The 20852-nt window shown below is 40.8% G+C and overlaps 1 protein-coding gene and 1 long non-coding RNA gene across 2 annotated transcripts; one reads left to right on the top strand and one right to left on the bottom strand.

Annotated features, from left to right (window-relative positions):
* Positions 1-930: 930 nt before the first annotated feature.
* Positions 931-2623, bottom strand: LOC132975907 (uncharacterized). Its single transcript, XR_009673330.1, has 3 exons — positions 1656-2623; positions 1282-1411; positions 931-1042 (listed from the first exon to the last, which is right to left on the bottom strand). It is a non-coding gene; the product is annotated as an uncharacterized LOC132975907 (long non-coding RNA).
* An 8263-nt stretch (positions 2624-10886) lies between these two features.
* On the top strand, positions 10887-20777 carry LOC132975900 (gastrula zinc finger protein XlCGF57.1-like). Its single transcript, XM_061040763.1, has 2 exons — positions 10887-11204; positions 18902-20777. The coding sequence occupies exons 1-2, from the start codon at positions 11039-11041 to the stop codon at positions 20383-20385; spliced, it is 1650 nt and encodes a 549-aa protein (XP_060896746.1). The 5' UTR covers positions 10887-11038; the 3' UTR covers positions 20386-20777.
* The last annotated feature ends 75 nt before the right edge of the window (positions 20778-20852 follow it).

The raw sequence follows: 20852 nt of genomic DNA, 5'->3' as shown, positions 1-20852 counted from the left end.
GCAGAGCAATACATTAGAAAAGTTTTATCCATAAACTGTAAATAAATATGTGACATCCAGAAGAAATCAATATTACAAAGCATACAGTTCATGTTACTGTTCTGACAAAAAGAGGAATGTTTGTGTCTTATATTTACTGATGTCAACAGTGATGTGGGTGAACATGACCATTGAAAAATAAATATTTAGTATTTATTATAAGATATTTGTTTTCTATAGAACCCCGTGAAGTCATGAAATGAGTCTGTGGACAGTGTCAGCTTCACACCAAAAACTTTAAGTATTAGAAAAAATAATGTTAAAGACTGGTATCTATTATTATGAGTTGCAGCTACCTTGTTCAATATTATTCCTGCAGATGTGGCTAATAACAAAAAAACACCCTGAGCTGTCACATGTAGTTAACTGTACATTTTGTCTTGTCTGAGGCATTAATTGAACATCTTTGTATTTCTCCTATAGACACAGTGTGGATTATCGGTGACTGGTCCTTTGAGGTGCCCAGAGAGCTGCAGAGACAGAGGAAGAAACCTGGGCCTCAACAACATCTGCATTTGTTGGTTCTTCTGGGGTGGACTTTGGTTGCTTCTCTTCAACAGCTCGCTGCGAGGGAGGTCTCCCCCGGGTGGCCTGAGTGATGTCACCCACAGGCTGAGAGCTATGGCTGAGGCGGGTTTTAAGCCTCTTGACAAACCGTTACACCACACCCGCCTGTCAAGCTGGTCAGCTACACGCCTTATTGTGAATAACTCTTATCCTTCATCAAATCAAACGACCCCCGTACAGTGTGTCGATCGAGACATGAGCTAATCAGACCTATTTGTTTGTTTTGTACCAAGCTGTAAACATGTTAATCTCTGCTGTAAAAACAGACGTTTTGAATGTGGTTTTCCAGATTAAAAAAATATTTCTATATAAATGCACTCCTTTATGTCTACTTATGAGTATACATTTCAGATTTGAAATGACAAGACTAAAATGTGCATTAATGCTCAACTCAATAGCTTAGGGAAGGAAGTCTACTTTTACACAACTTTTTATTCTTTTTTTTTAAATTTTTTAAAAGATTTATATTTGGGCTTTTTATGCCTTTAATGTAGAGATAGGACAGTGGATAGAGTCGGAAATCAGGGAGAGAGAGAGTGGGGAATGACATGCGGGAAAGAGGCCACAGGTGGGATGTGAACCCGGGCCGCCCACTTGAGACGACAGCCTCCATACATGGGGCGCGCACACCAACCACTGCGCCACTAGTGCCCCACAACTTTTTATTCTTTTGACATTTTTTTTAACCAAATACTAATGTAGTTCATTTCTGAAAATGGGATGGAACAGAGTCATTGCAAAATATGCCCTTAAACACAGCCCCATTCTTAAATCAAGATACATCGAGAGTAAATAAGATCAATAACTTGTGAATAAAAACACAGATTTAGAAATGTAGTCTTCCCAGATCAATATCACATAATATCAACTTCTTCCATCTAAACTGGACAAAGGGTTTTAAAATGGGAAGAAAATGGTTTGATTGCAAGTTGTTTGGAGGAGATCTATTTTTATTTGAACAGCTGAAGCATGAATACAGTCTTCCAAGCTGCAAACCCTCCTCCTTCTCCTGAAGCCTGTGGAGCTCCTTCATGTACTGCTTCTCTCACCAGAACTTCGACTGTTGAAAAGTCATTCTGAAGAAGCTCGAGCATGTGACATGGATCCAGGAGAACATGGACTTTTAGTGCGGGGTCTTCAGGATGGCAAAGAAAGAGAGAAAATATCACTTATTCATTAAATCAATTTGTTTGTGCATTTTCTGTATTCATCTGTGTGTAAGAGTACATTTATAAATTCAACAGTGTACTACCCAGACAACAAAGGTACAGTATTCAGGTAATCAACATCTATTCAAAGTTAATAAGATAAACCTTATTGTAATCATGCTGTTTTCAGCTCTCTCACTCACTTGCACAATGATATTCCACATCAAATTGCCTCAGATTTTGTGAGGAAAAATTAAGCAGTTTATTGTGGATAGTACTTCATCTTACCATGAAACAAATATAACCTGAATTATTTAAATCATTAACAGGTCCCAACTCTCTGTGCTTTAGTACAGAACATACAGTAGCTCATTTATTATTAACATGAGCTAGGTACATGGCTGTATTCTTCAAACTATTTCTTGTACTTATTGCTTTATATCTTATTTTCATTCCATATGTTATTTATATTTTATATTTCTACTGCTATATTCTTTGTACGAGCATCTGTAACGATGAAGAACTATATCAATAACCAGATTAAATTTCCCTGAACTCATACAAAGTGAATTTTTTTTTTTTAATTTGGTAACAGTTTGCACAAATCTTAAGACACTACATCAACCATGTAACGTTAATGTCATCCTCTATAACCTACACAGCATATTAGGTTCAATTGAGTTCAGTTTATGTTACTGACGGATAATTACTACACAAAGTTTAGTTTTTTAATGTCGACATTTACGTGGAGTATAACATTCATCATAACGTCAGATAACCAGATTTACAGTCTGCGGTTAACCACCGAGGTGAACCTTTAGCTTCTAACATCACACAAACTCTGTCTTACAAAATCTTAACAAACATTTCTAAACCATTGTAAATAATGGGCTACACTGAGTACAGTTAGCCGACTGGTTTACAAGCTAACGCTAAACAAGCTAAAGGTCCGTAAATATAAATACCGACATGAGTAAACAGTAAATATAACACTACTATATCACTTACCGAAAAAAACTGAAGCATCAACTTCTTGGATGGTCTGTTAACAGCACAGCAAGCCATGTATGTTGTCAGATATGTGTTAAACAAACTCTCCAAACGAAGTAAAAAAGAGGAGAAATCAGACGGATCAAGCTGTTATCCTCCTGACCTGCTGACCTGACAGACAGATGTAGCGCGCAGAGCTGTCAATCAAATCTGCCACAACCCTTATATGGGCATAGCCGTTTTCCTTAATAAAATAAAATCCGATGAGTTATAAAAAAATTCAAAAACTGTCCCATTTTATAGCATGTGATCCTTAGTCCAGACAGGGTTTTAGAGGCAACCACTGACTAGTCTGCTGTTTAACAAAATAAATTGTAAAATCTTACCAAGGTCAAGGTCAAATCCAAATTGGATTTTATCCATTATCATTGAAAAGAAGTGGCGTTTTACACCATCCCCAACAGCTGCATCACCTGAAATACAAGTAGTTTCAGGTATAACTTTGTAGATTCAATTTAACGGAATGGCAACAGAACACATCCCATCCTAATGATCTGTATCCTTCCTCTATGATGTGTCTGGGTCAAATCTATTTTATTTCAGCTAGTTATTAGGTCTAATATAGGGTGATAGAATGCATGATTAAATTGAATAAACAATTTAATACAGCTTGAATTTAAAACTCTGATTGTCATCTTACAGTAAAAGGAACCTCAGAGGGAACTCTGCCAGGAACCTTCAGTGAGAGTTACCTACCCCTTAGTATGACAGAAAATGGTGCAAATGCTTGCCCAGTCAATTCCTGGCTTTTTGTAGAGTTAGAATCTCTCTTTCACGATCTTCCTCACTGGATCTAAGATCAAGCCTTGCAACCAACTCAGGCTTGTTTTCAGCATTGTTGAGCAAGTGACGTCGATACATGTTGGCCGCAACAGCAATGTCAGGCTCTGTCATCCACTCTGTGAAAACAAAGTCATTATCAAAAAAAAGTCCAAATCTGGATTTTACCATTTGTAGGACAGAAGCTAAATTGAATATATTTTGCAATGACATCGTATATACATTTTCTTTTTTAATGTATTCAAAAAGTGAATGTGTTAAAAAACACATAAAATTATACCTTCAAAGCTTCTACCTTTATTGTCTTTCAATATACTTTGGCTGCCTGATGAACTAGCAGCAACTGAGTTTCCTGACCAAGTTCCCTCTGAGGTTCCTGAACGAGTTCCCTCTGATGTTCCTGAACGAGTTCCCTCTGAGGTTCCTGAACGAGTTCCCTCTGAGGTTCCTGAACGAGTTCCCTCTGAGGTTCCTGAACGAGTTCCCTCTGAGGCATTAGCATCCAAGTTATATTTTCTTGAGATGTTAAAATAAAGATTGTTAATATACAGTAATAAAGCTACAGCATCACCTACAGTAGTGCAATTTGTCATCATGGTCATGGGCGACATTTTTCAAACTTGCACTCCTAAATTATGTACAACATTGTCCCAACTGGTGATCTAGGATTAAGGAATGTGTAAAACTTAACAAATTAAAAAGAAATTACATGTATAAATGATAAATAGGTCTCACTTCTCACAACTGTCAATGTGGTTTTCCATCTCAGAGAAGCTAAACTTCTCTGTGCAGTACACACATTGTACTTGTGGTCCAGAAGTTTGCGGAGTGATGGTCTCATTGGGTGGACTCTAGCAAAAAGCAAAAATTAGACAACACAATTAAATTAATTTGTACCATGCAATAAATCACATGTAATTACTACATGACATATCTTGGAGATTTCATTTTAAACCATATCGCCCAGCCCTAACTACCGCTGAAACACAATGTTACCTCCAGGTCTATATCTTTTTGGAGTGGCCTTATATAAATTACTGCTGCCCCAACTCCAAGTTCTTTGCTGCACAGTCTCTCCGGAGTATACCCATCCTCTGGACAGGGAATGATGTCCAAGACCTTGGACCTTGTAGAACCTCGGCTCCTTAAGAGCTGAAACCCTCCACAGTGCTTTAGTTGTGGAAAGTTCAAGTGGAGATGATCGGAAAACTCAGATGCATGGCAGTATTTGTCCAAGGGAAAAAAATAAAGCAGTATCATGACCAACTGAGGTAAAAACCATACACTGGTGGTTAAATATGACTGTGTGGCCAAGTCCTGACAGCTCAATACATGTGTGTGGTCAGACTTCCTCTTCGGGTAAAGCTATTACTGCAAACAGAGCAGCTGAAGGCTTTCTCTCCTGTATGAACTAACATGTGACTGGTCAGACTTCCTCTTCGGGTAAAGCTTTTACTGCAAACAGAGCAGATGAAAGCTTTCTCTCCTGTATGAACTAACATGTGTGTGGTCAGATTTACTCTGTTGGTAAAGCTTTTACTGCAAACAGAGCAGCTGAAGGGTTTCTCTCCTTTATGAACTAACATGTGTGTGGTGAGATGTTGTCTTCGGTTAAAGCTTTTACTGCAAACAGAGCAGCTGAAGGGTTTCTCTCTTTTATGAACTAACATGTGTGTGGTCAGATTCTCTTTCTGGTTAAACCTTTTACCACACTCAGAGCAGCTGTAGGGTTTATCTCCTTTATGAACTAACATGTGTCTGGTCAGAGTCCCTTTCTGGTTAAATCTTTTACCACACTCCGAGCAGCTGTGTGGTCTCTTACCAGTCTTTAGTTTCTTATTTTTCAAGTTTAATTGTGACAGATGTTCTCCTGTCTCTTGCCCATCATCACTGTCATCAGTCTCAGGTTCATAAGAGTCTTCAGTCTCGACCTCAGTCTCTGGTTGTAAACGTCTATCTGGATCTGAGTCTCTCTCTGGTTCTGCTCCTCCACAGTCCTCTCCATCAACTCCTGTTTCCATCTGTTCAGTTTGTCTCTGATGAAGCTGTGAGGACTGAGGTTTCTCTTCATCTTCACTCTTCACAGAGACAGGAGTGAAGGGGAACTTGGGAACGTGGTATCAGCGACCTCCAGTCCTTGAAGCTGTTCTTCCTCCTGACTGATCCACAGTTCCTCATGTTCTTCTTTAATGTATTGGGGCTTAGTGTCCTCCTGGTCCAGAATGTGGCTCCACTCCTGCTGCTCAGGTGGAAGCTCTTCTTTACTCACCAACAGCTGCTGGACATCTGCAGGACACAGTAAACAAACATTAACGGTACTCGGACTGCTTTTTGAAGCAGGAGCTGGCTGCTACTAACAATGTGCGTCTAAGGCAGTGGGCGCGCACTGTAGCTGTTCCCACTCAACGTTCTTGAAGCCAAAATACGCCCCTTCCATCTTGCGATTTTGGAGTCAGAGTCTGCACAGTAGGGTCCGGCGGGAGGAGCCCTGGTAACATGCCCCGCCCATTTAGCGTACTGCCCTGATGACTTACACAGCCCAGCTACATCGAAAGCGCCCTGCCGGTCTACGAGTGTTATGAAGAAATGTGTAAGTACATGCAAGCGCCGTATTCAAAGTCTAATATTTAAAGACTGTTTTTCAAAATCCCGCTATTATAACTGATAGTTTGCAATGTGATTCATGTCTCCTTTTCTAATATATTTAAGTGAACAGTAAATCAATTGTTTTTTGTGTCTTCATTTATGCAAAGAAGAGATAAAAGCAGCTGGTCTGACATCTTCCACAGAGGTGAAGTGTAAGTTAAAATCATCTGTTAAAAGTTATATATCCTGTGATTTGTTTTAAGTTTCATAAGAGGATTGTAAAAACAAGATATTGTTGACAATACAGTCTTTTAAAATTAAAATCACACTGAGTCATACACCAGCTAAATGTTAAATAGAAAGGTAATGTTTTCTTTTCCATTTTACAATCAACAGAACCTAAAAATGACTAATTTCAACCTTCGTCTGCACACCTGTTACAGTGGTCAGGCTGGGGTCGCAGTTTGAAGGAACCTCCTCCTTTTTTCACCTGTGCTTGGACTAAGAGCTGTGCCAGATGCCCTGCTCATCCACTGTGGTAGAAATGACCTTACATCAGCAGCTCTCCCAGATGAAGAGTCCTCTCTGCCATCACCCAGAGGAGCTGATCGACGTCTGTACAACTGAAGAAGGTGGACAGAGTCTGGTGCTTTGTGACAGTGAACAGTGAGAAGGCTACCATAGTCATCCTCAGAGAAAACACAAGAGATCCTGGTCAATATTCAATGCTGCTATTTTTCTTAACATGATGTTGCCCTGTGTTTGAAAGGCCAAATGCTGGAGGGTTGTGTTGGATTTGCTTTTCCATCATATTTTAACAGTCAAACAATCATCCAGGATCTCTACACTTTATTTGATTTTTGTTGGGATTTCTTTGTTAAATTGTTTTTTTATACTTTCTCCTATGTCCCAGCAATTGGACCTGATGGTCTCCCTTACTTATTTTCCACATGGTTAATGAAGCCAGGGGTTGTTTATTGAAGTTTTTTTTTTTTCATAAAATGTTTAAATAAACATTATAAAAAGCTGATGACTGTCTCTGATTAACTGGAGCACTACAACGTGTTGGTCACAGTAAAATAATTTAGCAGTTAAGTTTATAGCTCACATTTGAAAAGGCTTTGAACTGACATTAATTTCTTCTTGACCAACAACAGCTAAGACAACAGCAAAGCTAACAGACGAGCTCAGCTTGTCACAGCCGGTCTCGTCTGAGATAAATGGCCTTCAAACTTATTTAATATTAAACATTTAAAGCCAATAAGCATAGCAAGATACACATGAGATTCCATTTCCATTTATTCAATCACACACTTGTCAAACAGTCTGGCATTTTGTGCTGCTGTTTTCGAGAGTTAATAACTAAAGAGAAGAACTCCATCGAGAGAGGACAGGAAACGCTCAGGGGACGAGTCCTCCATGTTGTCAGTGGTTGCTGATGGATCTGAATCTGAGGGCATCTTCTGTAATAAAGAAAAACAATCATGGAGTTAAATGTGAAGTATAATGAATTTTACTGTGATGTTTATGCCTCAGACCTGAAATAAGATCTGTCCTCAGGTTCTGCTAAATTTCAGCATCACGGGGAGCAGAAGAAAGTCGAGCCTGTTATTCTTACAGTCTGTGCACACTGAGCAGACTGACCAACTGTTAATGTTATTAATAATGCAGACCATCAGGACATATTCTGTTTTACTTTAACAGACCGTAAAGTGAAGTTGTATAATGCAGACCATCAGGACATATTCTGTTTTACTTTAACAGACTGTAAAGTGAAGTTATATAATGTAGACCATCAGGACATATTCTGTTTTACTTTAACAGACTGTAAAGTGAAGTTATATAATGTAGACCATCAGGACATATTCTGTTTTACTTTAACAGACTGTAAAGTGAAGTTATATAATGTAGACCATCAGGACATATTCTGTTTTACTTTAACAGACTGTAAAGTGAAGTTATATAATGTAGACCATCAGGACATATTCTGTTTTACTTTAACAGACCGTAAAGTGAAGTTATATAATATAGACCATCAGGACATATTCTATTTTACTTTAACAGACCGTAAAGTGAAGTTATATAATGCAGACCATCAGGACATATTCTGTTTTACTTTAACAGACCGTAAAGTGAAGTTATATAATGTAGACCATCAGGACATATTCTGTTTTACTTTAACAGACTGTAAAGTTATATAATGCAGACCATCAGGACATATTCTATTTTACTTTAACAGACCGTAAAGTGAAGTTATATAATGTAGACCATCAGGACATGTTCTATTTTACTTTAACAGACTGTAAAGTAAAGTTATATAATGTAGACCATCAGGACATATTCTATTTTACTTTAACAGACCGTAAAGTGAAGTTATATAATGTAGACCATCAGGACATATTCTATTTTACTTTAACAGACCGTAAAGTGAAGTTATATAATGTAGACCATCAGGACATATTCTGTTTTACTTTAACAGACTGTAAAGTTATATAATGCAGACCATCAGGACATATTCTGTTTTACTTTAACAGACCGTAAAGTGAAGTTATATAATGCAGACCATCAGGACATATTCTGTTTTACTTTAACAGACCGTAAAGTGAAGTTATATAATGTAGACCATCAGGACATATTCTGTTTTACTTTAACAGACTGTAAAGTAAAGTTATTGTCGGTGATGCAGCAACTATATGCTGAACTTTACTACAGATCTGATCGTTCATTAATATGAATCTCGAGCACAGTTAAGTTGTAGTATCATGAAGCACAGCCAGCATAGTTTATCAGGATTCCCCTGATTCTTTACTGAAATAAAAAGATAAATAATGTCCGTCACAGCCAGCTATCAGTAACATATTACTGACACCATAACGTTAGCTCTGTTAGCCTACTTCAGTGTTAGCTAGCTAGCTAACGACATTACCCCCGAACAGCACATTAAACAAACATTTCAACTTACCAAGTTAACGCAGATATCCTTAAATCCCACAGGTTGGTTAGATGTGTTTACAGCAGAACAACTCATTCAGTCAGTCCAACAGAGACAAACACGGAGTGGAAATGTTCAATGTCGTCTCGGCTTTCCTTCACTACATAACTTTGTTATTCACAAAGAGAGCTACGCAAGATCAGCGGCTGTCAATCATTGTCAAATATGACGTAAAATCCAGTTTTTCAACCTCAAATAACTTATTTAAAACAAACTTCACAGAAAAATGAGCACTTGAACACAATGTAGGGTGATAATAACTAATGATCACAGCAGAGTTTAGGTTTGGAAAAAAATGATGTGACGAGTATTTTAACTTTACAGTTTCACCCACATCCCATCTGTTATCATTGAGGAGGCGGGGTTTATGACCTATACTACAGCCAGTCAGCAGGCTGCAGCCTTATAGTCTAGGAGTTGGGTATGGCTGCATCCTGGCGCTCTCTCGTCTGTGTGCTCTCGTCTCATGTGCTCTGGCGCCCCGCTCCTCCAGAAATTAACAACGGCAAGTGCGCTGGGTCAAGAAGCAGTTTACGAACTCGCGCATTAATTAATATTTACAGTCTATGATTAAGTCAAGTCAACTTTATTTATATAGCACATTTATAACAGCCGAGGCGGACCAAAGTGCTGTACAGTAAATTAGGCAAAATACATTACATCCAAAACATCATAAAAACACGTAAAAGCAAAAAATAAAAGTAATTAAAACACAAAACTATAGTAAAAGTTCTAGTAGACACTGCTGCTGGGATAAAACACTCAACTAGAAAGAAAAGCCAAGGAAATCCATTAATTCAAACATTACCACCGCACCAAAAGAAGATAAGAATGTAGAAGATGAAGAAGATGGAGTAAGGCGCCCGAGGTTTACAAGAAGCCCAAATGAATGAATGAAGAGACGTTCAAATGAGCCACGCAGAGGAGAGAGTTAGAGCGACGTTTGTTTCAACAGCTGAACCGAACCTGCTGATTGAGCTGTGTGTTTATATATAACTCAAAAAGCACATATACATATAGAATGGCGAAATTGCTTATTTTTTTTATTTAGTCTTGAATGTATAAGTACGACGGAGGATTAGGGCCACGTTACATTTTTTTTTTTTGTAAATTAAAATCGTAAATTTACGAGTTTAATCTCAAAATTAAAAAAAAAAATGGCCCTAATCCTCCGTCGTATATAAGCACCTAGTATGTTTGTAATATATCACATGTACACTACAGATATTTTTATTTTCGGAGCTTTATGTTGAAAATTAGAAGCTCAGGGGGCTCGGCTTCAGGCACACAGAAGAGAGTAGCCAGGCTGCAGCCTTACAGTCTAGGAGTCACCGGGGACCTTGTCCCGTTAATTCTTTTTACAGTCTGTTGTCTAAGGAAGTTAGCTGTTAGCAGGAGCTAGCTGCTACTAACACTGTGCTGTGTGCGTCTGTGGAAGTTAGCTAAAGGCTCTGCTCCCTGAAACATGAGCAGGAAACTCGTTTCCAGCAGTGGAAAGAAAACCAACCTGTTCTCTGTAGCTTGATTTCAGGAGTTAAAATCACATCCAGCAGTTTTCTTTGTCGGTGGAGCTCCTCTAAGTATCCACTTGTTGTTTCTTCTGTTATATCTCTGATAACAGCAGCGAGCAGCCGTCAACTGAATCCCTTTACAGAACACACGTGCTAAGAAACAACCGGAAATAAACGCAATATCCTCTATTTCTTCTTCTGACTTCCGGCAAGATGGCGGACCGGGTGCAGCGTATTTTCTGAGCTCCGTCTGCTTGTCCCAATTTTACACATACTTTACAATCCAACTCAATTCTATCTGATCGTATGAATCTCTAATTCATCATACCGACGCTTTAACCATAAAGTGCTCCGGAAATTGCAGCATGAAGAAGAACAAGAAGCTCTCTTCAGCCCGCAGTAGCGCGGAGATTTATGGCCATGATGATGTTAAGATGGATGTCTCTACCGAGAGCTCCAAAAGAAAAGAGCCTTTCTCTCCAGCGAAGAACCCACCAGCAACTAAAAAGAAGGACACTGGGTCAGAGGAAGGTAGGGAAGGAATGAACGAAGTCCTGAACACTATAAACCAGCTCACTGGAAAAGTGGACACTCTAGGTACAGATACAGCAACACTCAGTTATGCTAGCTAACATAGCTAAAGTAGTGGAGTTCAATGCTGCAGAAATAAAGGACTACTCAGAGTACACAAGAAGCGAGTCGTGCGGACCCATGTGACACTGGACTAAAAGAAAACCCTTCAAAATAAAAGCCAGACAAAAGACTAGATAGATAGCTATACTAGACATGATCCATCAGTGTAATAATAAATGTGGGAACATTTCACTGTAAACATTTAAAGTAAACTATGGTCAAACTTCGATCACACAACAGAATGCATTGTGACATTCCCTGTTTTGATTTGCACATAAAATCAATGTCTGGATAGGGTTGCAAATCATTTCAGTAACCTATGAAGACAATGCTTTTAAGTGCAATTTAATACAGGGAAAATCACATTGCATTCTATCTATCTATCCTTTTCCGTGCTTTTATTTTTGAAGTGTCTCCTTTCTGTCGTGTCCCATGGGTCTGCAGGACCCTCGTCTTGTTTACCGTAAAGGAGCTGATAAATAGAATAGAACAGAACATTTATAAAGCACTTTTAATTATAGGTGAGCTCAATGTGCTCTACATTGATGATAAAATCATAGTAATACAAGAGACAAATGGTTATCTCAACAATCATGACAAAACAAAAAAGACATACACACACATACTCAAAGACTAATTATTCATATGCTTGAGAGAACAGATTAGCTTTAAAAGTAGAGATAGTTGTGATGGACCTCAGGTTAGCAGGTAGTTTGTTCCAGAGAGAAGGACCACAGTAACTAAAGGTCCCCTCTCCAGACTTTGATTTGATTCTTGGTATGACTAACAGACCTTCACTTGATGACCTGAGGGCCCGGGTCGGGTTGTAGTCTGTGAGCAGGGCAGAAATATACCTGAACCCTTAAGTGTTTTTAGGATCAGAGTAATATGTTAAAATTTTCTTGTGTATGTCAGGACTCTGGCTTTTGAATAAATTGGAGTTGTTTCACAGATTGTTTGGATAACCCGGCATACAGACCGTTAGAGTAATCTAACCTGATTTCTCTGCGTCTGTTTGGGATCTGAAGGATCTGAGTTTTGATATGTTCTTTAAATGGTAAAATGTTGTTCTGGTAATGTTGGAGATGTGATTTTCAAAGCTAAGGTCGTAGTCTAAAATAATTCCAAGATTTCTGGCCTGCTCACTTTGTTTAATTGACATGGATTTGAGGTGTAGATGGATGTCTCTCTGAGTTTTCTGGACCAACAATGAGTCATTCATTCTTGTCTGTTGAGTTTTTAAAAGTTTTCGAACATCCAGGAGTTGATATTTTTTATACACTCTGTGAGTTTATCAATACGGCTTAGATGAGAGTGAAATGTATACCTGTGTGTCATCAGCATATGAGTGGTATGATATGTTGTGTTTCTTCATGATTGTAGTGGAAGCATGTATAAATCAAATGATTCAAGTAGTCAGTGTTTCCCCTAAGTTTCAAGCGTTGGGGGGGTGGGGACAAGCCGACATGGCGACACAAACACTTGAAGGAATCTGTTGGGGGGGCAGGCCGCCCCCTTAATATAATGGTAGGGGAAACACTGACCTGGGAACGGAACATGTGAGTGGGAAACACCGTTAAAAATGTTTCCCGACAGTAGCTTTGCCCCAGTTTGGGTGAATGCCGTCGTCCCGGAACAGCTCCTTTGGGTTCCAGAAGAGGTTAAAATTGTCAGTGTAGTTGACACCATGTGCAGCGCATGCAGATGAGAGCCACAGGTGTGCAGTGCCCGCAGCCGGCTGAAACGCCCAAAACCGCGGCCACAGGAGGGGAAAGGACCGGACACATGAATTTGGCTTACGGATCTTTTCAGTGTAGTGAACAATTGGACAAAGTCAGCTTTCAGTAGTTCGGACTGCTGTTTACGTGGATTATGACTTTGTTGATTACAGGTGTTACGAGCTAACACGCAAGGCAAGTTTATTTATATAGCACATTTCAACAACAAGGCAATTCAAAGTGCTTCACACAAGACATCAAAAGCATCATGACAGAGGAAAGAAAAGAAACATTAAAATAGAACATTTAAAAATCACTGAAATTATTAAATCTGAGCATATGTTCAAATAAAAATAATTCAAATTAAATTAATTGAAATAAATAAAGTAAAAATATAAAAAGAGTTAAAAAAAAAAGTATAAAAAAAGTTACAGTGCAGAGTTAAAATTTAAAATCTTATTAAAATTGTTTAATGAAAGGCAGCTGTAAACAGGTGTGTCTTCAACCTCGATTTAAAAGAACTTTTAAAGTTTTCTGGGAGTTTGTTCCAGATATAAGGAGCATAGAAATTGAACGCTGCTTCTCCGTGTTTGGTTCTGACTCTGGGGACAGAGAGCAGACCTGTCCCAGACGACCTGAGCGGTCTGGATGGTTCATAATTAATCAGGAGGTCACTCATGTATTTTGGCCCTAAACATTTCAGTGCTTTATAAACCAGCAACAAGATTTTAAAGTCTATTCTCTGACAGACTGGGAGCCAGTGTAAGGACCTCAGAACTGGACTGATGTGATCCATTTTCTTGGTTTTGGTGAGGACTCTAGCAGCAGCGTTCTGGATCAGCTGCAGTTGTCTGACTGATTTTTTAGGCAGACCTGTAAAGACACTGTTGCAGTAATCAAGACGACTGAAGATAAAAGCATGGACAAGTTTTTCCAGGTCCTGCTGGGACATAAGTCCTCTAATTCTTGATATGTTCTTCAGGTGATAGTAGGCTGACTTTGTAATTGTCTTAATGTGGCTTTTAAAATTGAGGTCTGAGTCCATCACTACGCCCAGATTTCTTGCCTGGTCTGTGGTTTTAAGTCTTACTGACTGAAGCTGATTGCTGACTCTTAGTCGCTCCTCCTTTGCTCCAAAAACAACAACCTCAGTTTTGTCTTTGTTTAGCTGGAGAAATTTTTTGCACATCCACTCATTGACTTGCTCTATGTATTTACTCAGTGCTTTTATGGGACCATGGTTGCCCCATTTTATTGTTTTTTATAATCTGAGCTAGTGGGAGCATGTAGAGGTTAAACAGAAGAGGCCCCAGGATGGAACCTTGGGGAAGTAATTTTTGTTTGCTCAGATTTGAAGTTACCTATAGACACAAAGAAGTCCCTGTCCTTTAAGTAGGAACCATTCAAACCAGTTTAGTACTGTGCCAGAAACTCCCACCAAGTTTTCCAGTCGGTCGAGTAACATATTGTGGTCAACTGTGTCGAACGCAGCACTGAGATCAAGTAAAACTAAGACTAAGGTTCTGCCACTGTCTGTTTAAACGGATGTCATTAAACACTTTAACCAGAGCTGTCTCAGTGCTGTGATTTTGTCTAAAACCTGACTGGAAGACATTGAAACAGTCGCTCAATGTCAAGTTATTTAACTGTTGAAAAACAGCTTTTTCGATTATTTTACTTAAAAAAGGAAGATTTGATATCGGCCTGTAATTGTTCATTATTGACTTGTCCAGATTGTTCTTTTTTAATAGTGGCTTGATGACTGCTGTTTTCAGGGCCTGTGGGAAGACACCTGAGAGAAGAGACAGGTTTACAATTTGTAATAGATCTGGAGCCATGACTTGGGAAACTTTTTTGAAATAACCTCTTATGCACTCTAGCCTCGCTTACAAAACTGAAGTTGGGAGGGGTTGACTCGATAAGAACAGCTGCACTGTTATTTTGATCTAACCAAGTTTCAGTTAAAAACATAAAATCAAGCTTGTGCTCAATAATAAAATCATTGATTAAAAATGATTTCCCTGCTAGTGATCTAATGTTTAGTAGGGCCAGCTTTAGGGTCCTAGAAGCTTCATCTACTAATGTTTTTGGGACAGGTTGTGGCTCAAAAGGAATGGATGCTAAGTTTGACAAGTTTGCAAAATCACATAACTGCCTTTTGTTTCTTGGCAGAGTCCCCTTTATTCTTCTATTAGCTATCATCACAGAGATTTTGGAACCTACTGACGTTCAGGGCCCCGGCTTATCCTGGAGAGAGTCATGACTGCTGATATCCTTGCAGCCTGGACCCAAAACAACACATCAGTTTGACCTCTGAATGTTCTGCATATCATCCTTATCAAGCTGAGGAGACAAAATATGACGCACCCGCGGAGGGACGGGGGGGGGGGTGAGAGCTGTGTCGGAACGGACGATGGTGGGCGCCGTCGGGTGTTTATGGAAGAGAAAAAGGGAGAGGGGCGGGGGGTACTTTTTAATCCAGCATTGACCAACTCCTTCATCTGGTCAGTGAACTCCAGGTGGGGGGAGGAGGGAGATGATGATCTGATCGGGGTTCGAGGGGGCCAGGGCGGTGAGACTTCAGAGGTGTTGGTGAGGGGGTCGAAGGTGGATGGAGACCCCTGCTCTTGGTTCCGATGTCTCTCCTCTTTAGGTCTCTCCTCAGATACTGGCAGACGTGATTCTTGACAAAGGTTTCCATCACGCTGTGTTTTGTCTTTCTTGAAAGCTGTTTTCTTTTGTCTCTTGTCCTTGGCAGAGAGAAGTGATGTTTGAGGCAGGGAGTAAAATAGGTTAGAGGTGAACAGTTTCACCCCTGACATGTTCAGGCAAAATCCATCTGCCTTAAAAAGATGTCTGCGTTCCCAGAAAATGTTAAAATTGTTAATAAAATTCACTGAATGGGCATTACATGCAGTTGTAAGCCAGTTATTCAGTGCCAACAACCTGCTGAATCTCTCCTCTGCTCTTCTGACTGGTGGTATGGGGCCACTGATAAACACATCCACATCCAAGGGGCTGACCATCTTCAGCAGACCAGTGAAGTCCTGCTTCAAGACTTCAGATTGTTGTTTTGTGACATCATTTGACCCAATGTGCAGTATGACATTCTTCAGTCGGGTGTTCAGCCACAATATGCAGGATCCTTTCTGCTAAATCAGAGACCATATCTCTGGGAAAACACAGTACTTCTGTGTTTTTACCGCACATCCTTTGTACATCTTTAACAGCAAAGTCACCCACAATCAGAGTTTCAAGCCCAGGCTTTAGCTTTCCCTGTAGCCTTTTACTTTTTGATATGTTTTCAGTCCTTACCCTGGTGTCTGAGGATGGAGAACCAGATGAAGATCCAGGGCTCTGCAACAGAGGGGAATATCTGTTCTGTAGTTCCACATTAATTTGTGGGGGAGGTTTGTTCCTAACCTTCCCTTTCACAGCTGTCCACGGCTGTGTCCCTCTAGATACAGGGGTTGAAGAGGCACTTTGCAGGGGAGGTAGTGCAGGCCAGCCGGTCTCATCACATATCTCAGCTCGCTGTGCTCTGCCTGTTATCCGTCCTCCCATTTCCCAGAGAAATTATTTCTTCTTCGGCTTAGCACCAAGACAGTTCCAAGGAGGACTACCATTCATAGACTTATTAGACAAAACAGAGCCCACCTTTGTCATTGTAGAGGTCTCTGTGCTCCTTAGCCGTGTGTTAGCTTGCTCTCGTCCACTATTCTGAGTTAGTGGTAATTTGGTGTCATTCCCGCACAGTCCGTTCACTTCCACATTCACTTCTAGACGATTCATCTTTGTCTCCAGCACTGCAATTTTCTGAAGAAGTTTGTGGTAATCGTCCTTGGAGAAGGGAGGCATCTTGTTGCTGATTAGCTTTAGCTGTGTACAGCGTTTCAAAGTACTGCGGCACAGGCTTGTGCTCTTGTCAGGCCACAGTCGTGTAGCGATGCAGAGGTCAAAAACTGTTAAAAATATGGCTAAAGACCTCCTGTATCTATCAAAAAATACAGTCCTGAGGATTTGGAAATGTCCAGGACCGGCTGTCGATTAAATTAGGTTTAGAAAGAAAGAAGATATCAGCAAAAGAATGTAAGCAAAGCAGAGAGCAAGAAGAAAAGCGTCTGCACTGTAAAAAAGCAGCTAAATGCTATCCTAGCGCTTAACGTTAAGGCCGGTGACCCCGTAACTTAAATGCCTCGCCTTATGTGTTGTGTAAATGTGAATGTGTATCCTGCCTTACCTGAATGTGTGTGCAACTGTCCTGTCTGTTTGAGGGGTGCGTGTAGGTCACTCACCCCAAAGATCCTTGTACTTGCCTCAACCAGCTCATTCGGACAGCCCGATCCACGGAGTCAATTGGGTACGATCTCCTCCACCAGCCCTCTCTTTCGTATCAGTTTAGTTCATGAAGTGTTGAAACAAAAACAAACGTTACTTCAGATTCAGTGTCTCAGGTGTCTGCGTCCTCGCGTCTTCCTCGTGGCGTCTCTTCGACTCGAAACCAATTTCCGCCGGCTCCTCCGCAGGTGCTGCTAATGAAGATTACAGAGACAGAGCCACCTCACCCCCCTCAGGTGTGACATCAGTACTGACCCTGCTTCTCCTCCTACCAACCACACCTACCGCTAAAGACACTGAAGTGAATCCTCCTTAGCCATTATCATAACAACAGGTTTGTTTGCAAGTACCTCGATGGCTATGTCAGTGATGTCACGGACAGTAGCTCCCGGGACACATGTTAGTACTGATCCAGATCGGACATTCCTGATGATAGAGTCTCCTATAACAAGGGTTGTGGGTTGATGTGGGTGCTTACCTGGGACCAGGGAGCTGGTTTCCCTGGAGTATCGGTGTCGTAGCAGAGCACAGTGTCCAATAACTGCAGACCGACGGGCTGGGGCTCCACTCGCTTCCGAAAGTGGCTTTGAAGGTGGCTGAGCTGGACCGACAGGAGGCTCCTGGTTGTGAGTGGACAGGTGTTTCTCCAACTTCCCGAGCACCTCGAACTTGTTTGACAACCAGATGGACCCAGACGTGGAAAGGGGTCCCAGATGGGTGTGTACGGGGCGGGTTCCGACCTCGCCTCTATTCCAAAGGAGCAGGTGTGGAACAGTTCTGAACTTTAGCTTAGCACCGAGCCTGGGCCAATCCCTGTCTTCCTCGTCGATGGATTGCATGATTAACGGTGCCGGCTCAGTGATGACAGAAGGACCGAGCCGGGGGAGTGTTGTGTTGTGGTCTGGGAAACGGGAAGGTTCTGCGGCTATTCTGCCTCATGGATTTGATAGATTGGAAATCCAGCACTCAAGTTTGGCTAACTTTTGTGTAAGCTGACTGCACCCAGTACAGTTCAGCAGAGACATAGTTTGAGAGCTATACAACCAGACTGCTTGTTGCTTATGTAAACTGTATAAGCCTTAGGTGTACAGTAACCGGCTTTAGGCGGGAGGTCCACTCTGCGTGCAAAGTCTCTTAATTGTGAATCAAATAAGCATGCTTGCTGTGTATAAAAGTTGTACTACACAGTCAGAGAACCAAAATTTAGGGATGGCAAAAAAGTCTGACACTTTATACAGTTCAGAGGAGAACTAAAACTAGCGTGATCTGGTAACAGCCAACCTTCCAGCACAGCAAAAATCAAACCCGGGCTCAACTGATGTGCCGTTGTGAACGCCGGCTCATTTAACAGCAGTCAGAGGAGTGGCTGTGAATGCTGTTTCTACCGACAGCGTTATTGGGATTCACCGCTAAGTGCAGCTCCGCTAAAGCTTTTCAGCCATTGAAAATGAAATCATTTGACATTTGACCTCATTAATATAAAAAAAAAAAAAAAAAACAGTTTAAGTACCGTTAATGTTTGTTTACTGTGTCCTGCAGATGTCCAGCAGCTGTTGGTGAGTAAAGAAGAACTTCCACCTGAGCAGCAGGAGTGGAGCCACATTCTGGACCAGGAGGACACTAAGCCCCAACACATTAAAGAAGAACATGAGGAACTGTGGAGCAGTCAGGAGGAAGAACAGCTTCAAGGACTGGAGGAGGCTGATACCACCAAGTTCCCCTTCACTCCTGTCTCTGTGAAGAGTGAACATGAAGAAGTGAAACCTCAGTCCTCACAGCTTCATCAGAGACAAACTGAACAGATGGAAACAGGAGTTGATGGAGAGGACTGTGGAGGAGCAGATGCAGAGAGAGACTCAGATCCAGAGAGACGTTTACAACCAGAGACTGAGGTCGAGACTGAAGACTCTTATGAACCTGAGACTGATGACAGTGATGATTGGCAAGAGACAGGAGAACATCTGTCAGAATTAAACTTGAAAAATAAGAAACTAAAGACTTGTAAGAGACCACACAGCTGCTCTGTTTGCAGTAAAAGGTTTACCCAAAGACAACATCTGACCAGACACATGTTAGTTCATACAGAAGAGAAACCCTACAGCTGCTCTGTTTGCAGTAAAAGGTTTACCCAAAGACAACATCTGACCCCACACATGTTGGTTCATACTGGAGAGAAAGCTTTCAGCTGCTCTGTTTGCAGTAAAAGCTTTACCCAAAGAGGAAGTCTGACCAGACACATGTTTGTTCATAAAGGAGAGAAACCCTTCAGCTGCTCTGTTTGCAGTAAAACCTTTACCCGAAGACAACAGCTGACCACACACATGTTAGTTCATACAGGAGAGAAACCCTACAGCTGCTCTGAATGTGGTAAAAGGTTTCACCAGAAAGGGACTCTGACCAATCACATGGTGATTCACACTGGAGAGAAACCCTTCAGCTGCTCTGTTTGCAGTAAAAGCTTTACCCGAAGAGAAAGTCTGACCACACACCTGTTAGTTCATACAGGAGAGAAACCCTTCATCTGCTCTGTTTGCAGTAAAAGCTTTACCCAAAGAGGAAATCTAACCACACACATGTTAGTTCATACAGGAGAGAAACCCTTCAGCTGCTCTGTTTGCAGTGAAACCTTTACCCGAAGACAACAGCTGAACACACACATGTTAGTTCATAAAGGAGAGAAACCCTACAGCTGCTCTGAGTGTGGTAAAAGGTTTCACCAGAAAGGGACTCTGACCAATCACATGGTGATTCACACTGGAGAGAAACCCTTCAGCTGCTCTGTTTGCAGTAAAAGCTTTACCCAAAGAGGAAGTCTGACCACACACATGTTAGTTCATACAGGAGAGAAACCCTTCATCTGCTCTGTTTGCAGTAAAAGCTTTACCCAAAGAGGAAATGTAACCACACACATGTTAGTTCATACAGGAGAGAAACCCTTCAGCTGCTCTGAGTGTGGTAAAAGGTTTAGTTCTAAGAGCCATCTGACCAAACACATGATGATTCACACAGGAGAGAAATGCTAATCCTGTGCAATGGTAAAACTGATCCAAAGGATTCCAAGTTAACAACATCACTAATGTGTTTTCATAAGTATGTATTGACTAACAGATGTATAACTGTTGTTATAAAGGGATATAAGACAATTCTATTCACAGGAATCTCTGTCTGTTCTTTATTGACTTTTGTGATGTTTTGTTGCTGACATATGAACCAGTAAGTTGGGATCAGCTATGACCTTTGAATTTAAAGTGTTTATATGAAACAGTTGCAGTGCAAGGATTCTTCTTCTCTCCTGATATCTTCTCTTCTTTCTGTCACTCTGTTTCCTTGGATGCCTCTGTGTTGGGTAGCACAAGTTCTTCAGACAGCTCATGTGTAACCTTGTAATAAATAAACTGATGTAGAGTGAGAAAGACTTTCATCTACTTGTGTTATTTTGTGTTGACTGTCTAAAGTCGACACAAAAGTGGAGTGGAGGATGGGTGACTTG

The sequence above is a fragment of the Labrus mixtus genome, chromosome 6, assembly GCF_963584025.1.
Source record: "Labrus mixtus chromosome 6, fLabMix1.1, whole genome shotgun sequence".
Taxonomy (NCBI): Eukaryota; Metazoa; Chordata; class Actinopteri; order Labriformes; family Labridae; genus Labrus; species Labrus mixtus.
This window is presented reverse-complemented; position numbering and strand designations above follow the sequence as displayed.

Coding starts and splice junctions, on each gene's coding strand:
- LOC132975900 (XM_061040763.1), top strand. CDS start 11,039: ATGAAGAAGAACAAGAAGCTCTCTTCAGCCCGCAGTAGCGCGGAGATT. Junction 11,205..18,901: donor GGACACTGGGTCAGAGGAAG/GTAGGGAAGGAA, acceptor TGTGTCCTGCAG/ATGTCCAGCAGCTGTTGGTG.